General features: G+C 39.4%; 1 protein-coding gene across 1 annotated transcript in view; it reads right to left on the reverse strand.

Annotated features, from left to right (window-relative positions):
• Positions 1–451: 451 nt before the first annotated feature.
• Positions 452–18206, reverse strand: part of LOC590038 (homeobox protein engrailed) — a 43579-nt gene continuing 25824 nt past the window's right edge. The window contains exon 2 of the mRNA XM_789660.4: positions 452–1403. Within this exon, the coding sequence (XP_794753.1) occupies positions 1012–1403 (392 nt within the window). The 3' untranslated portion in view covers positions 452–1011. The remainder of the gene's footprint in view (positions 1404–18206) is intronic.

The raw sequence follows: 18206 nt of genomic DNA on the forward strand, positions 1-18206 counted from the left end.
TGACAGACTAATTGTAATGATACTGTAAGACAGTGTGTGTAAGGTGGCAAAAAATCATTACACATGAGGTATTTTGTTCGGGAGTCACCTATTCGCAGTGGATTGGATGACGACGCATTCGTACATCTGTTCCATATCATACTTCATTCCTCTATGCCTAGTATCAATTAAATCACCGGATTGCCGAAATTTGTAACGGAAAGGCTTTCACATTTCCTTCTGATTTAAAATCTCGAGATTGACGAGATTAGCGGGCATGTGGGAATCTCGGCGAACATAATTTACGCTCAACATATTTTTGTTTTGTTCTTCTTTATTTTTTATGGATCATCGGCATCTTTCACTTGAATGCAGATTTAGAAATACAATATTTCATCTCAAGATGAGGGTTACTCCTGTCCTTCAAAAAAGATTGATTTAATGGGTTATCGAGAAAAATATGATCCCCAACTTTCACATTCACTTCGCCTACTGAGTGCCAAAGGGCGTTAACTCACATTTGTTCATGCTAGGTTAATGTCCTTCTGATTGTCAATCAACGACTGGTTTGTCTTATCTCATGCCACTTTCTTTGTTCATCACTCTCCTCCTTTCCTTAATAATTCTTAGTCATTCTTATTCATTCTTATGATCAATTTAAAATATCGTCTTTAGATACTTTTGTTTGTTGCAATTGTCTCTTCTGTCCTTCATTGTGGTTACGCACACGATCAAAATCATCATTTCTAGCTCGGGTAGATCTTGGGCAGTTTGCTGGCATTTCTGCGGCAGTGATGGAGATTTTACTATCTTTGTGTAAGATACTGACAAACGTGTATGTATCCTTGCTTCAAAGGGTTGATCCTTCAACAAACCCCAATATCGATGTGTGATTCATTCCACTAACAATTCGCTTGTTCCTTAAGTCACATCTTCCTTCAGCCGTCAACACACAATAGTTATTGAATATAATATACTTCTATTATCATAATTATATTCTCCGAGATTTAGGTGGTCTCTGATGTATGTATGTTAATGTGTCAACGAATCCCCATCAGAATCACTTGTGTAGTCCGATCTACTGCAATCCCCGCTGGCATTCATGAGCTTCGTGTCCATATCGTCTCCATCCAAAGGTACCGTCGAATGGTTGTAAAGACCCTGTGCCATCAGTTGTCTGGCCAAACCATTCTTGAGTCCAGTGGCCTTCTTGATTTTGGCTCGCTTGTTCTGGAACCAGATTTTGATCTGGGATTCGCTCAGTGTGAGTTCTTTGGCCAGGGCCCTTCGACGTTGTTCGGTCAGGTAGTTGCTCTGTTGAAACTCTTGCTTCAGTCTCTGGAGTTGGGACGCGCTGAAGGCAGTGCGAGGGCGCTTCTCATCGGCTTTCTTTTCCCGCCGTTTCACCTTGCGTGTCCGAGGTCCTGTGGTAACAACAACAAAAAGCAAAGGGTTTGGTTAGCACAAAAACAAATCAATATATCACTAGATGAATGATTGCATTACATTTCATTGAAATACATCTGAACTACTCTAAAAATCACTTTTTGGGGCAACAATAATGACTTATTTCTTCTTTTTAAAGTTATATTCTGCATTTTCAATAATTTTCAAGCGTAAAATAGGTAGAGAACAAGAATGTAAGGTTTATCGGAAGAGACAAATTTTGAGATATTTCATTCCGTTCAATTCCAAGTTTATGAATATAAGCAATATCTAGATATTAGAGTTTCCAAATGATATACAATACAAGCTTATTAAAGCCCCCAGTCGACAAAAACCCGGCACATTACAACATTCCATCGCAAAAGAGTCAAAGTTACTGCCCGGGAACTTTGGCATGCGGTTGCTCTCTCCTTTTTAATGGAACTAGTCATAGGAACAATAAAACTGTTGACGGATGATGTTAATGACACTTTAATTGACGATAAAACGATGTAGTACTTCTTGTCACTTAGTGCATGAACTCTGCTCTCTATGTAGACAAGCCAGACACAGAAGGCAAATTTCATGTCTGTGGCGCCCTCAAATGATTTCAGATAGTCATTGATAAATAAAATGAATAATATTAAAACAATCAAAACTCATTCACTTTCCGGACACCTATGAAAATCAAACAGAAATCGGGCATATCATTTGTTTCTACTTCTTGGAGATACCTAAAAACTGAACTTAAAAGTATGAGCCTAAACAGGTTTATAGCAGCGCCACAAATCCAAACTCCAAAAATGAGCAACTTTGCAGTCTGGACGAGAAGGGGGCAGGGTTGAACTTCAAGAGGGGCAAATATTTAAAAAAAGAAAAAACGTTAAGAAAAGAACTGGTGTGGATAATAATTACGACCATTGTTTATAATTAGTAAGACAAATCATGGAGTCACATTTTATCTGTGTTATCCTGAACGACAGTGTGAAATTGTTCTTTGCTTTTCACAAAATCAGCCAAGCATTCAACTTCTCTTTTATTATTTTGACAGGATATCATGCAACCTGACGCTCTTGAATATTGCATTTCGATGTTCTAAATGTTATAAAAGCACCAAACACGATCGATGTTTCGCTAAACCTTAATAAATACAATTTTAGAGGTCAATATTGGGAGACATGTTGTGCATAATGACATTCACCTTGGAAGAGTACCTGGAAACAGGTGAAAAGGGAATTTGATTTAATATATTACGCTTTTATTCTAGATAATTATTGAATGTTTCAACACGAAACATTTGATGTACACAGATGTCTATTTCGGTAGGAAAATGTGCGAATTCATGTCCGCAACTTAACTGTATTTTAAACCATTCTTTAAACTCTCTTCAATAAAGTTGTATCATTTTCATCTGCTTTTTTGATGAAGCTAATCAGAAATGTGTCGTCTTATTTTCTGGGATACCAGTAACACCTTAAAAATGAATCTTTGTTGAATGATGATAAAATTGAGTTTAAAAATAGCAGACGTTTTAAATAGGTCCTCGGAGTAAGTACTTGTACTTTTATTTCGCCAAACGTACTTTCCATTCTTAAAGGTATGGAAATGGTTAATATTACGACAAGGAAAACGGTTAACATAATAAGTTAAGAGTTAATTAGTTACATTTTATCTGTTTGAACAAAATCATTAGCGGTCCTTACAAGATCATGAAGGCACATAATACATTTTAAAAAGAAGATAGTCTCAGGCGAATAGATTTTCATGATTGTTTATATTCATAACTGTAAAGAAAATTGTGACGTGCCATACTCATTATTTGAAGCACGAGTATTACACACGAATCTGAGCAATTACTCAAAGACGTCATAATCAGAAGCTTATCGTTTTCAAAGTAATTGTGTAAATCTTGTTTGTCAGTCGTTAACGTGCTATGGAGTGGCGGTATTCTGTCTCCTTCTTGCCTCGATTGTATAAAAGAGAGGCAAAGTGATTTGCGGATTATGATAAATGAAGCTCCGATCTCCTCCCTCGAGACTCGTCGAAGAAGATTTATTCTGGCGTGCAAGATACACCGATGTGTCCCAACAGGCCTTGAGTGCACTCATTATGTTAAACAGCCTTACATTCGCCCTTGTTACTCATTGCGAGCAGTGTTTAAACTTTTCATTATTCATGTGGCGTGTGAGTGGTGGGGATAAACCCCAGCTAGGATGTCTTCCAGCTTCATTGACCAAGTCGCGCATGACGGTGATAATGACGAGGGTGCGAAACGCACGTCCCTTCTTCGAGTGAAGCAACGGTGATTTTCGTTTTCTCTTAGGTCCCATGGCGTCGGAAGCGAGGAGGCGGCACGGGTGAAGACTACCCTTTCCGCTATTCCTTGGTGCGATGCTTCCCAACTCGTAATGGAGCCTGGGGTTAGGTTAATGAGGCGAAGCGGCGCGCGCGCTCTGCGACTTCACACCTCCGCGCGACTACAGATTGGCCACTTTATCGCCGAGATTGCCCCCTCTAGGCTCCTATTACCAGGCGTGTGTTGCAACTCATTATCGTCTTATACCATGCTTTGCTATAGCTGCTCGTAATTGGCGAGGAAGCGCGATGACGGGGGAGTGAGTCTATAATGACCCTAAACGCCAATCGAGACACGTAAATGATATCTTTGTGATTGCGATATTGAGACGTCGTTGCCAATACGAAAATCATTTGAAAGTCATTACAAGGGCTTATCGGTGTGTCTATGCAAGATGCACCTCGGGCTCAACGCAAGCGTCCCGCGGGAGAGGCCAATCTTGATAGATAATAACCCAGATGCGATATCACCCGAACAGAAATGAATTCAATTCGCAGAGATCGGCGAGCATTTTCACACCACAGGCAGTTGAAGCGCAAGATGTCTTTCCCCCATCTCTACCCCCAGCCTTCCAGAAACCAACGCTGACAAACACAACGTTGGTTATACATTGAATGACTCTTCAGAGACCCCATCCGAAAGATCTTCCACATCTGTTGCGATGACATTTTGACGACGTTCATTATCATGCCCAACCTTGCCCGTGCCCGCGAAAAAATCATCGACAATGTGAAAAAAACTGAAAAGTTCATCATCAGCATATGTCGCTTAATGAGAGGAGAATAGTAATGATTATTAACCATTAAGGTAACCATTCATCTGGATAGACAATTCCATTTGAGGGGAAGTCTTCTGGGGGTCGTTAATGGATCATTCTCCTAGAGTACGACAGAGAGGTTAATCACTGATCAACGTCACAAGTCCTATTCCATCTTCTCTCCACAACCAAACCGCGAGAAGCGATACCCCTTCTTGCACAATCACGGCTCTTTTATTTCAAATAAATCATCTTTCTTTTCCAGACGCAGATCTAATAATTCATTCTGATATTTCCTTACCCATAATTTTACCCTCGGGTGTATAATCATTATTTTGACTAGGACTGTGGATTTCAGTGGCACTATAGCGCTACTCTATGAAGAGCATTACGCCATGCAAGCATTCAGATTTACAATTTAATGGTTCGCAGTGTATTGACTTTGAAATCTAACAAAAATAAAGTTGACATGAAATTATATAATATTCTGGTACGAATGACTTAGATGGGTCGAAAGGAATTAAATTTGTGGGACCTTGAACTTGATTTCTTCAGAAAGTCTACTTAATTTAAACAAAATGGGCTTTAATAATCGTGTGTATAACGTATTATCTAAATACCAGCTGTCAACCATTAACCTGTTTTTTTCATGTTGTTAGATCATAATCTAGAGAAATCTATTTTTCAAAGCATTTCTAAACATAATTATTGAAACACAAAATTTGTCCAAATCGTTTAAAAACTTTATTTTGTTTATGAGCCGTTTCCAGGATTCAATAACAATGTCCGACTTTCACATCTTCTGTAGATGTCTGTAACGCGTTTTAGGAAGTTTTATGAGAACATATAGACCAAAGTTAAGATAAAGGTTTACAACAACAAAAGAGCAATTGAAATGTAATTTGCTTGTACATCCACAAAGCCTGTACTAGTTAACATGTTAATCTTATTCCTTATATTTGACAAGTGTTATGAAACAAATTATATAGTAACTATGAAAATTCCTTGAACAGCAATTTGTTCCCCGTAATTATCTATGAATCGAATCGAACTGAAATATCAATCTAATTCATTCAAAATAAAGTATATTGCGACATGTTATTTCCTTACAGAAAGGCCTGAAAAGCACTCGAGATCTAGGTTTATCACAAATCCATTTGTAAGCCGGACGACATCAAAGCATCAAAACCGTCACCGTCACCGTCACTTTACCACGATACCTTCATCCAACGTTTGTTTGTTGTTATTTTTTCTTTGAAATGCCCATTTTATTGAATATAAATCAAGAGTGGGCCATTTAGAATGCGGGAAGAATTGCTTTGTCGTACTTTCTGGATGAGCGACGGAGCGCGACCGGGGCGCGTCGAATTTCATTCGTGCGCGTGCACACACGTGGCGAAGATGCGATGTGTATGGACGGGCGCGCGTTCGGGCACACGCCACTGCAGGCTACACGGCTTAATGTCAGCGCGGACAAAGGGATAATACACGTGCGTTGGGGTTAAATGACAAAGAAACGAGCAAATAATGGACCAGACGTGTTTAAGATAGCATTTTTATCCCTTATACTGCGAAGAAGATCCGATGAGTTAAACTTAAAGGAAAGTTCTTTGCAAACATCTTCTTTTAGCCTTACGCGATTCATTTTAATTTATCATTCAGACTTTTGATGGGCATTATTTCGTTCGATGCATTCTATTTAATCTTTTGAAGATGCACTCTCATTTGGTAGTCGGTAGAAATATGATATTAACTTTGGATAAATTGTCTTTATCCAAAGACGTAGTGTAATATGAAGCTATTAGTATAAGTTTTCGTAGGTCCCACCAAGTCAACAAAGAATACGCTTGCTTGGGTTGACAATCTAATTTCTCTAGGTTCGACCTTTACCACTTTCCATAAGCAGATATTCAATGCTTAATATTTAGCTAACCAAGAATCACGCGATTTTATCTTTAAATCAACAATGCCGTCATGTTTTTCGCGTTCGTATCGATGATAGCTTTACTAACTGGGCAATGGTATGGTTCGAGCCGTGTCCAGCCGACTATGTCGGGGTGACAGTGCACCCAGCAGTCGGTAGAAAGCCTCAATGAAGCTCCTGCCCATCTGGTACATAGTTCTGCCCAGTTGTTTTACTAATTGTCCGAGGAAAATTGACCGATGGTTTAGTAAATTTCAAAAATAAACAGAGGGAGCGGCATTTCCTTTGAATAACATACTATCTAAGTCTTGTGGTATTAAACTGAAATAAAATAACTGAGAGGGAGAGAGATAGAGAGAGAGAGAGTGATAGGGAGAGAGGGGGTAAAGAAAGCTGTAATTTTTTGTTTAACTTACAAATTGAATGGGTAGTGGGCGAGTGTGCACATGTGCGTGCGCGTGTGCGCGAGCAAGGAATATAGAGGGGCAGACAGAGAGAAAGAAATAGAGCGTGCAATGTGAATGGAAATCGAAATCCAATATTAGAAATTTAGATATCAAGGTTGTGACATATACAGTAAAGCGGAACAGTACCATGCAGGGAAAGCCGTTATTTCTTCTGTTTCTTTTTTTTCTAAATCAAAAGTCAAAATGAAAAACAATATTTCAAGCTTAAGCTGGAAATTTCGGCCCTAGGAAAATTGGTAAGGTGGAATATGCACTGGATCACAGGCGCGGATCCAGGGGGGGGGGCCGAGCGTGCCTTGGCCCCCCCCCCCGCAAAAAAAAAAAAGAGAGAGAGAAGAAAGGAAAAGAAGGGAAAGGAAAGAGGAGAGAAAGGGAAAGAGAGAAGAGGAAGAAGAAAAGAAAAGGGGGAAGAAAAAGATTGGGGGGCCGAAAGGGCCTTGCCTCCCAGGCTGTTGCCCCCCCTCCCCCATCACAAAAAATAAGAGAGAAGGAAGGAAAGGGAAAGAAAAAAGAAAAAGGGGAGATACTGGCGAACTGATAGGGGGTAGGGGGCTTGTGGGAAATCAAATTTAAACGTGGTTTATTTCTAATTCTATAACGGTAGATTACAAATAATGCTGAAATGACATAATTTCAGAGATTTTTCCTCACTTTTTAGTAAATTAAACGTTTTTATGTGACAAATTCCTAAATTTACAGCCAGGCAAGAAATGTGATTCTTGAGATTCCTACATGGCAGGGCCCGAGGAATGGCGTCTTCTTTCTCTAATGATTTAATAAAACGTCAAAGCTTCCGCGTTTCGCGCAGGAGGGGAGGGGGGGGGGGACTGAATTCAGACAAGGATTAAGAGTCGAGAACGGTACAGCGAATCGTCTTCTTTCTCTCACAATCTTATGAAACGTACAAAATTCCGCGCTTTGCGCGGTAGGGGAAAAACTGAATTCAGACGAGGTTTATTATCGAGAACAGTATAACGGATCATCTTCTTTCTCTATTGATTTTAATAAAACCTAAAAGCTTCCGCGCTTCGCGCGGGAGGGGGGGGGGGAAACTAAATTCAGACGAGAAATATTTTTCGAGAACGGTACAATGAATCGTCTTCTTTCTCTAATGATTTAAATGAAACTTAAAGCTTCCAAGCTTCGCGCGGGAGGGGGGGGCGAATTTAGAGAAGGATTAAGAGTCGAGAGCGGTACAACGAATCGTCTTCTTTCTCTAATGATTTAATGAAACTTAAAAGCTTCCGCGCTTCGCGCGGAAGGAGGGAGCCTGAATTCAGACGAGGATTAAGAGTCGAGAACTCTACAGCGAATCGTCTTGTTTCTCTAATGATTTAATGAAACGTTAAAGCTTCCGCGCTTCGCGCACGAGGGGAGGGGGGAACTGAATTCAGACAAGGATTAAGAGTCGAGAACGGTACAGCGAATCGTCTTGTTTCTCTAATGATTTAATGAAACGTTAAAGCTTCCGCGCTTCGCGCACGAGGGGAGGGGGGAACTGAATTCAGACAAGGATTAAGAGTCGAGAACGGTACAGCGAATCATCTTCTTTCTCTCATAATCTTATGAAACGTCAAAAATTCCGCGCTTCGCGCGGTAGGGGAAAAACTGAATTCAGACTGGGATTCAGAGTCGAGAAAGGTAATACGAATCGTCTTGTTTCTCTAATGATTTAATGAAATGTAAAAGTTTCCGCGCTTCGCGCGGGAGTTGGGGGGGGGGAACTACATTCAGACGAGGGTTATTTTCGAAAACGGTACAACGAATCGTCTTCTTTCTCTAATGCTTTTAATGAAACTTAAAAGCTTCGCGCGGGAGGGGGGCCTGAATTCAGACGAGGATTTAGAGTCGAGAACTGTACGACGAATCGTTTTTTTTTCTCTAATGGTTTAAAGAATTGCAAAAGCTTCCGCGCTTTGCGCGGGAGTGGGGGGGGGGAACCTGAATTCAGACGAGGATTTAGAGTCGAGAACTGTACGACGAATCGTCTTTTTTCTCTAATAATTTAATGAATCGTAAAAGCTCCCGCGCTTTGCGCGGGCGGGGAAAAACTGAATTTAGACGAGGATTATTTTCGAAAACGGTATAACGAAACGTCTTCTTTCTCTAATAATTCAATGAAACGTCAAGAGGGAGGGGGAAATCGCCCCTCCCTGCACCCACCCCCTCCCCGCATTACGTCACTGCTGGTCACCATTACGTACCAATATTTGGCTCGCATAATTTCACATTTGGGCCCCCCCCCCCTAAGAAATCCTGGATCCGCGCCTGCTGGATCATATACAAGTATAGGATTATATGATCTTTTATCTCGTCTACAAGTGGGATGCGTCTATTTCTTCTGATACCGTAAAAAGAAAGACATTAAGAAAAAGATACACGGTTTTGACATTAATAATACCCATGTACACGAGAAAAGGTAACGTTCGTTCATAAAAGGGAGAGAAGCCTTTCTCAGTTAATTATTTGCAGAGCATAACCTTAATCATTATCAATTTAATGAATGTAGTTTCAATGTGACAATCATGGATTTTGTATGATGTATTGCAAATTATATCGTTTATGGAAATGGAGTGTTGATGCGGAGGTTTAATTAATTAAAAAAACAAAAACGTATCAATGTTTTCGGTGTCGGAACATTTTAAAAACTAAACCAATTCCTAAGTCTTTGTTATTCGCATGAACTAGAGCAGAGTGCAATGGCACAATCAGTTATGTTGTAATATTCTGCCCCTCATCATCGAGTTCAAGATCATGGTATACCGTCAGAAGAGATGATCTTCTGTCCAATTCAGATGAAATAGTCATCATAATACAAACCTATCTGGTCTTAGCCTAGGGGGATACATCGTAACCCCGTAACACCGGTCTTCACTTGATGATTGTTGCCTGTCATAACATACCTGGACACCTTCTATACCTACACCCATCTCGGCGACAATTGATGTCTTAAATCCGCCCCAATTCAATTCGGACCATGCACTCCAGAAACTCCGATCGTCAACTTCCTTTACCACTGCTTGCCTACTTCGGCTGTGCCTGTGCTATACCAAACGCTGCAGTGGATCGTCCATCGAGATTGACGCGAGACAGGCAGGAAAATAAAGTCTAAATCCTACGGAGACGGGATCGTATTTGATTGGGAATATTAAGAGAAAATAAACAGAAGGAACGATCACTGTTTGGATATGGATCGAACCGACGAGAAGGTTTGGACAAACAGAGTACTCCAAGGCGGACATAAGTGCGAAGAAACCCTCGAGGAATTGACGACCAAAACCAAAAATGCAGGAGGGCAGGGGAAAAAGAAAAGTGCAAACTCTCAAAAAAGCTGAGTGCGAAATGACAAACCTATTTCCCTGGTTGTTGTCGTAATTCAGCAGTCAAAATATGAGGGGAAATATCTTAGAAGCAGGAGGAAAAACAATGAGGAAAGATAAAATCCCTTAGTATGGCCTAAATATGCAGGTACATGGCACTTGTTTGCAGGAGTGTGGTTCCCGCCTGAGGATAGAATGGGGTTCAAGTAAATTGGGAAGACAGGATTAATTCTCTAATTATAGGGGCATAAATGCATGATAGTAATTAATTACAAGATGAAAGATTCTGAAGATAAATTCAGTCTCATGTTTAAGACTTATTTCGGAATATATGCGCACGGGAACTAATTGGCTATAGCCTATAGGTGGTCTGATGTCTCTTGCCCGAATCAAAATTAAAGTTTCTAAACTTTGCGAGGGAGCGAAGTAAGTAAGCACAAAAAATGGCCCCTTATAATATTGAAAATGTAATTTGTCATAAAATATACAGAATGGATATAAATTAAATATACCATCTGGTTGCCTGAACATAAGGTTAAGGTTGCCCAAAATTAATATTGGTGATTTCACATTCTCGATAGGGGGGGGGGGGGGGTGGGTGCTGTATCCCAGCTCTCACCTCTTACTCATATGTTTGAAAATTTTGTACCAAAAACTTGTCGCCATATTTTAAACATTAACAGAATTGGAATACCTGTGCTAGCGAATTGAAATCATTACCTTACATTCATCATGTAATGTATACATTCCCCTTTTCACCTCACACATAATAATTGTTGCATTGCATTGTCATCGCTTCATTCATCGTCATAGTAATTTGGAGAGGAAATCGATTTTCTGCGTTCTCATGCCAATCTTCACACACCTCGTTGATACCAGTGACAGGGGTGCAGCGACGAACCCCTCAACCATATCAAATTATCACCTCTCTCGTCACCCCTCGTGCCCTGCTCAGGCTCCATCAATGGGCCGGTGTGCCAACCCAGCCGAAAGAGCGAGCTAACTCATAGCCTATTCGGTTCAAGATCGGGGAATCGTCCAAAAAGTGAGACGAGTTTTTTTTTTTTGCCGAATCCATCTCTTTTTGTGTTTTTTTTTTTTCTTCATTCGATATATTTGACAGAAAAGGGACGAAGAAAGAGGAAAATTTATTTTCTTTTTAAATCGTAGCACTAATTTCTCTATTTTTAATTGCTGAAAGGTTTTTAAAAAAGGTTTTAAAACAAAGATCAGATAGACAACTTTATTTAACCCCATTATACGAAAAGAATTATTTTGAAGAACAGAAGCATAACTGCGTTCATTTTTCATACACACATAATGTATATATATATATATATATATATGTACATTATATATGTGAGTAAGTCTGTAATCTATCTGTAAAGCTCTATAAGACACATCGTCGATGTGTTTAGCGCTATTTAATACCCAGAATATTACATTTCATTATCAATGTTTATAATGAAAACAGATTTTGCGGCGATCTTAAAGATGAAGATATTGAAAAGATCGAACATTTGAAATCAACACGCTTTCTAACTCAATAAAATAATTGATTGAATTAAAGAAAACAACTTTGTCTTTCAAAAAAAATTACAGTTCAAAGAGAGCAACGATTTTTAAATAAGTTTTTTAAATGTTACTCTGGCGGTAGTACCATTTCCACTCACAGGTGCACACAAGACCACAACATACGAAAGCGAACCCCAACCTACGTAGATTGTAACGGAAAAGTTCGCCCCTCCACCCTTCTCACGGGACATCACGCCCCCTCTGGGATAGAGTCGATCATTCCGAATTGATTTGATAATGTTCAAGAATTGATTCAGATTGACAACACACGTGTTCACATTATGATTGTTTTGATTCGTCCTTTTCCTCTCTTCACCCTCAATTTTCCTTCCGCGGTTTTTTGAAAATTATGTTTGCGCGATCTGGGAATTGAAGGCTGACGTATAACTCGACGAATAAGACAATAAAGAGAAGAGTTAAGACATCTTGGAGGACAAGAAAAAAGCTGGTGGGAACGAATACTTTAAGAGTGCTCTTGTCGAACGGTTAGTCAACTTTTACTTTCAGAGGTGTCAAACATCGGGGCGTAGCTATATACTTGCCTGAGTATGGATGAACTTTTCGAAAAGAAATGAGATGTTATGGTCCTTTCCGTGTGAGGGCATAACGAGGTAATCGTCGCTTTCGATTGGGAATGAAAAGCTTTGACGTAGCCCACAAAGCGTCGCTATGTTTAAGGCGATTCGTTGGAGGAGGTTGCGAATAACTAGAATTATTTTTCAAAGAATGATTGAAATGCGACAAATAATTAATTGAAGGTGACTACATTTAGATGATAATCAAGTATCAATGTCGACATCAATTTGAATTGTATTTTTCTTCTAAGACAGAGAATTAATGGTAAGGTACAAAAAGTGACAGTTGATATAACAAGTATGCGGGTACTATATATTAAGAATATCGACTACATGTATAGTGTCAACAACCTACAGTTATTGTCAGAATTAATTATTTTTCACAACGGGTAATCCTAAGTTAAACAAATAGACGCACGGTTTTGAAAACTCGTCATTATGACCCAAATTAAGATATACCCCAGAGATCGGCACCCTAAATATATGCTCGGTCGAATGAAATACAATCCATTGTCGGATATACTGGAATAAAAAGAACGGTGACATAATTTTTCCCGTCCATCCCGGCACCGCATGATCTGATCGTCATTCCTCAAGTCCAAGACTCTTTCAGAATCTGGTTCATCTGTGGATGTTGTTCTTGCTACTCCCAGGAGAGTTCGACCCAGTATCATTTATCACGAGAAAAGGAGGTCTCAGAGTTGGTAATAGTTTCTGAAGGTGATGACGTATGACCGTAATGAAAATGTCATCTCTTTTGGAGCGTTGCGGAGGGGTGCTGGAGGAGGAAGGGCTCTGTGATAAGAATGGTGTGGTGTTTGGACATCAAGAGCGGTAGAAAGGGAAGCACCGGTGAGGGTTTAGAGAGAGGGGTATAGCCTAGTCCTCTGGGGTGCTAGGCGTGTTGATGGATACCCAAATGGACCGTGTTGGAAGGGGAATGACCAACTCCGGCGGACGCGCCTTGATCCCATCTTTCCGATATGCCGACGGGCCTCCGATGTTTTTATCCCTTCTCATTTTTCTTTATTCCTCTTTTTCTTTTTCACAACTCTTTCCTGTGGAGACCCCTCTTCAGGAAAGATGCGTTCGACTTGCGGAAAAAGCTTGTTGATATAGCTGGCCGTACTTTGAGCTAATGTGTGAATGAAGAGCCAAAGGTCAACATACTCCACTAAGAGGTCACTGCTAAAATATTGATATCAGAACTACTGAAGTCGATTCATTACAATTTGTGTTTATTGCTTAATTTATGATGAACGCATCACGGATAAATATCATATTATGATATGAATTTATATTAATTAATTAGGGATATTCATAACATCGTAATCACTTTGCCGTATAAAAGTATGAATGCAAACTTTGGCCGCAGTAGCTGCGCTCTAATACACCTCAAAATCCGTTTCGATCTGTTTAGCCCTCTACCGGTAATTGCGACACTGCTAGGTATCGGTTTATGAACCCGCGTGTAATGGGAACCCGGCGGCCCAAATCAACCAATTTTACAACAAAATGATGACTTCATTGATTGACCCACTTATATTTCATTCCGCTATTTCTTCTCTTGCCTCTCTCTCTTTCTCTCTTTATAGCAAAGTCTCTTTCTCTTTCCCTTTCTGTATGCCTGTCTGTCCGTCCGTCTGTCTCTTTCTCTCTCTCTCTCTTCGTTCAACTTATGTCTTTTTCTCATTTTCTACTCCACATTTTTCTCCTTACTCTCTTTTTTCTTCCACTCTCTCTTTCTCTCTCTTACTATCATTCTTCCCCTCTCCCTTTCCTTCACTTCTTCTGAGCACTAAGTGAAAGATTGAAATAAAGTGATGGCAGTCTAAAATTGAGGTACCCCAGCCCGCCGAAAACAATCTCTCCACCCAAACCTTTTCTCGATGAAAACTCGAAGGAAAAAATCATATCAGCCAGTTTCGTTGTCTTTATACTTTCATAAAAAGAGGGCGCGAAAACCTTATTAAGAGAGGGCATTCCTGGAGATTAGAATAAATTGAGATTTGTTGAACCTTATCGACTCTATTTTGCGAGTTCTTTGACTTTTTCTAAAGTGAAATCATGACCACGTGGTTGAGAGTGCAAGCACCTGAGTCGAGAGGTTCATATCGGGTCAGTAGAGAGAAACACCTCCCCTATCTTCTCGACCGCATATTGATGAACGTATTGCTACTTATTAAAATGCAATTCATTAACATTTTTTGATGTTCTCATTATCTTTATGTAGAGAAGAAATGTTCTCGAAGCCAAAAAGTAACATTAGCGGAAATTCATGTTATAAAGAAGTGATAATTTAGAATATATATTTTGATGGCAAAAATGCATTGCTTTTTTCTTCTTAAGTGTGTACTTTGAGGGGGGCTCTCTATGTCTTTCTGAGTCAAGCTTATACGTTACAAAAAAAACGTTATCTTCCTGATTCCTATGTTTATAAGCATTTTGCCATACTTCTAATTCTGTTCATTTTACATTAATTTGGATAGGTCAGGGAGGGGCGTGTCCATCTTGTTCCGCCATTTTGTTGGTGTGGCGTGCTGCGACTGACCGGTAATTTGGCTTTTTAGATGTGATCGAGATTCTTGCAGGCTGAAGAATCAAGTTGTAAGTAAGTCAGGCAAATCGAGATGTTGGTCTGCTATCGCCCTAATTACCTTTGATAGAAGTGTAGAGGGATTCTCGCCTTCAAACCGGGGGGACTTCTGGTGGGGGTTAATTCGCAGGCTACGAGCCGACAAACGGACCAATTTGTTAGCCGAAGTGTAATGTCAATTTGGAAAGAACGATCTCGACACCACTACGTGTCAGCGATACTTTGTAGCAGAACAAACAAGGTCTGGCAGCGCGATGGGAGCTGGCACTGTGGGTTGTCCCAGACGGGTTCGGGTTAAATCCGATCAGTGTGGGGCGTGTACCTTCGGGCGCTGACCCTACGGCCCATTTATACCAGCGGGAATGAAGCAAAAGTATACTATAGATAGAGTAAACCAAAAACAAGATCGAGTCGGGGAAAAGCTTTTGTAGATATTCGTCAACAAGTCAATGGAAGAATAATGGAAATGAGAAGGAAAAAAGGGCACGTCCTTTTGGGAGCTGTTGATCCCCGATTGTCAGTACTGATCAAGGGATGGAAACGATTACGACCATGAACAGCCTTGTCGAATGGTCGAACAAATCTACTAGTGCATCCAATATCAGCGGTACTGATCAAATCAAGATACGAAGGTATCTCTAACAAACAAATATATCATAAATAAGTTCTTTTCGGGGAGGGGCGGTAGGAGAGGAACAAATATATTTTGTATTGCTTGTATTTGTACTACCCTGTATTCCTTGTCAGCGTACCATTTTCCTTTCGTTTCAAATTCCTTTCCTTTTTCATATCAAATATTATTCTTTCGTGTATTTAATTTCTGGTTATTATATTGCCAACTGCACCTATAAATAATGAGAATGTCAGTGTTTTGAAAAACTTAGTCAACAAGAATCTCCTTTTTATGATTATGGTAACAGTTCACATCGTTATGTTTTGTAGGTATTTACTTTCGCTAACTTCAACATTCAAACCTCACATTTTTGTGATCATTCTTATTTATCTATCTTCATATGAATTGGGCATGTAATAAACCACGAAAGCTACAAAAGATGTCCTTCTCATACCCCCAAAATATCCAAGATATATATATATATATATATATATATATATATATATATATATGTATATCGTGACGTCACAATGGATGACGATGATAAAGAAGCCTCTTTATTTTCTTTTAACTCGACTAAATATTTGTTATTAATGTTATTATGTAATATCAACTGTCTTTAAAAGACTGGAATTATTAAAAATGATTTCAAAATCAATTCACTATATAACACTCATTAAAACTAAAAGATCGAGAGCGTAAATGTTACGGATCTCATTCATTACCGAAATGGAATGAATAATTTTTAAACGGCCTAAACAGAACTTTCTGAACCCCTGTTAATTCGTTGAAATCAAGAACAGAACAAAGTATTGAAAACTGTGTCAACTGATAATAAAATCGTTTCTAACAGATTGAAAGTTTGTTTACAATCATGTAAAAACACATAATGACTTTACAAATATGCATATATATATATATATTGCTATATGCTGTCTTTTTCTTGAATGGCATCTTCTCATTCTTTGCACTTTCAGTGGAATATTCAATCGCTAATAGGTGTATTTTCTACGATCTAGTTCTGCTGTCTTGCATCTTGTTGGGTGCCGGGTCATTGAACTGACTACCCACTTTGGAATATTGCTAAAGTGCATTAGCAATCCCATGAAAGAGCAAATTTGCTCGTTATTGGTCGTGAGTTTGTGGTAATGTCGAGTTCCCTAACCGTAATAGAATCGTGAGAAAAATAGGTGTGTTCTCGACACCAACTGGGAGAAACACCCATGCGATATGTAATCACGGCGTGCGACACTGCAATTATGGTGGTAAACACAAAGAATATGCATTTGTTTATGATTAAGTTATAAACTTGAGTTCAGGACCGGGTAACGTGAAATTTGACATTCCGTCATCCAATAAAAATTATGTGAATAATATCCTTCAATTACGGTATTCATCGGTATTCTTGACCACTTCAAAGTGAGTGTAAACACGTTTTCAAATCCCAACCTTTATGAGAATTATTGATAACCATGTTTATATCTGTCAAGTTTATTTTAAAGTTATGTGTTGATCATGATGACAGAAGGTTATGGTTGAATTAGCAACCAACGTTTATATGTTTGTTTGGGGTTTACAATAGCTTAGAAGGTAACAAATGTATTTGTGGACAAAGTGTTGATTCAAGGTCGAGGCCAAGATCTCAAAAAGTGCATGTGACCGAGTAAAACGCAATGCGTCTGTTATAACGAACACAGGAAAATGGAATAACTAGTTCGTCTGAAAACGAAATAGGCATACAACTCATTATTTTCAGCAATCAAACAAAATTACGCCTTAACGGCTGTAATGACTTGATTAATGGTTTCCAAAAGAATCGCTAATGACGAAGGGTGACGAATGCATTCGCTTGCGGAGCGGAGTGTTAATGGGGGTGTAATTGTAGCGGCCAAATTACCATTGTTCAGACGTCTAACTCGCTTCCCATGGATATTGTGACAAACTAGCAAACGGGGAGATAAAGTAATCAAATTTGGGAGCAGAAATTGTGACATGTGTCGGTCAAATATCAATTAGCAACACAAATGCTAGCAACATTTGTATGTCTCATTTTGCCCTTACCCGTCCAAAAGTATTCTTGTCATGTTTTGCGAGCTCGCAGTAAAATAAGTTTGTTCTCAGACGGAACAAATACCTACTTTTCAGTTAAAAAAAAAAAAAAAAGAAGTAAATTTAATGTGCATCATAAAACTATTTCTCTATGATTATTTGGTTTTGGTATATTGACGCTTGAGGCTTATCTAAATTCTCATACTCAATTTTCCAACGAAATCAAAATCCTAGTCAAAAGTTTGGATGCTGTCTTTTATGCTTATTGTGTCAGACCTGTATCTGTCAATGTTCCAGTCTCCCATCATAACTCACCACCGAGCTGAACAACAACAACAAATTTATTTATATGTGTTCTGACATCGTACGTAAACTTTAAGAGTACTTTCAAGTGATGTCCAAACACAAATATTATTATAATTGTTTCCCCGATCGCCCTATTATTTCAGACGATCCCATTCCCAGCGTAATTCACTCGTGTCCTCTGCGAGTCGGCTCGGTCTGCGCACCTGTTCCGCTGTGACCTTTGACCTACGCTCCCAACTTTTAGGCTCGTTCGGAGTGAGACAT

The sequence above is a fragment of the Strongylocentrotus purpuratus genome, unplaced genomic scaffold (genome assembly GCF_000002235.5).
Source record: "Strongylocentrotus purpuratus isolate Spur 01 unplaced genomic scaffold, Spur_5.0 spur5_scaffold_6, whole genome shotgun sequence".
In the NCBI taxonomy this organism is placed as follows: Eukaryota; Metazoa; Echinodermata; class Echinoidea; order Camarodonta; family Strongylocentrotidae; genus Strongylocentrotus; species Strongylocentrotus purpuratus.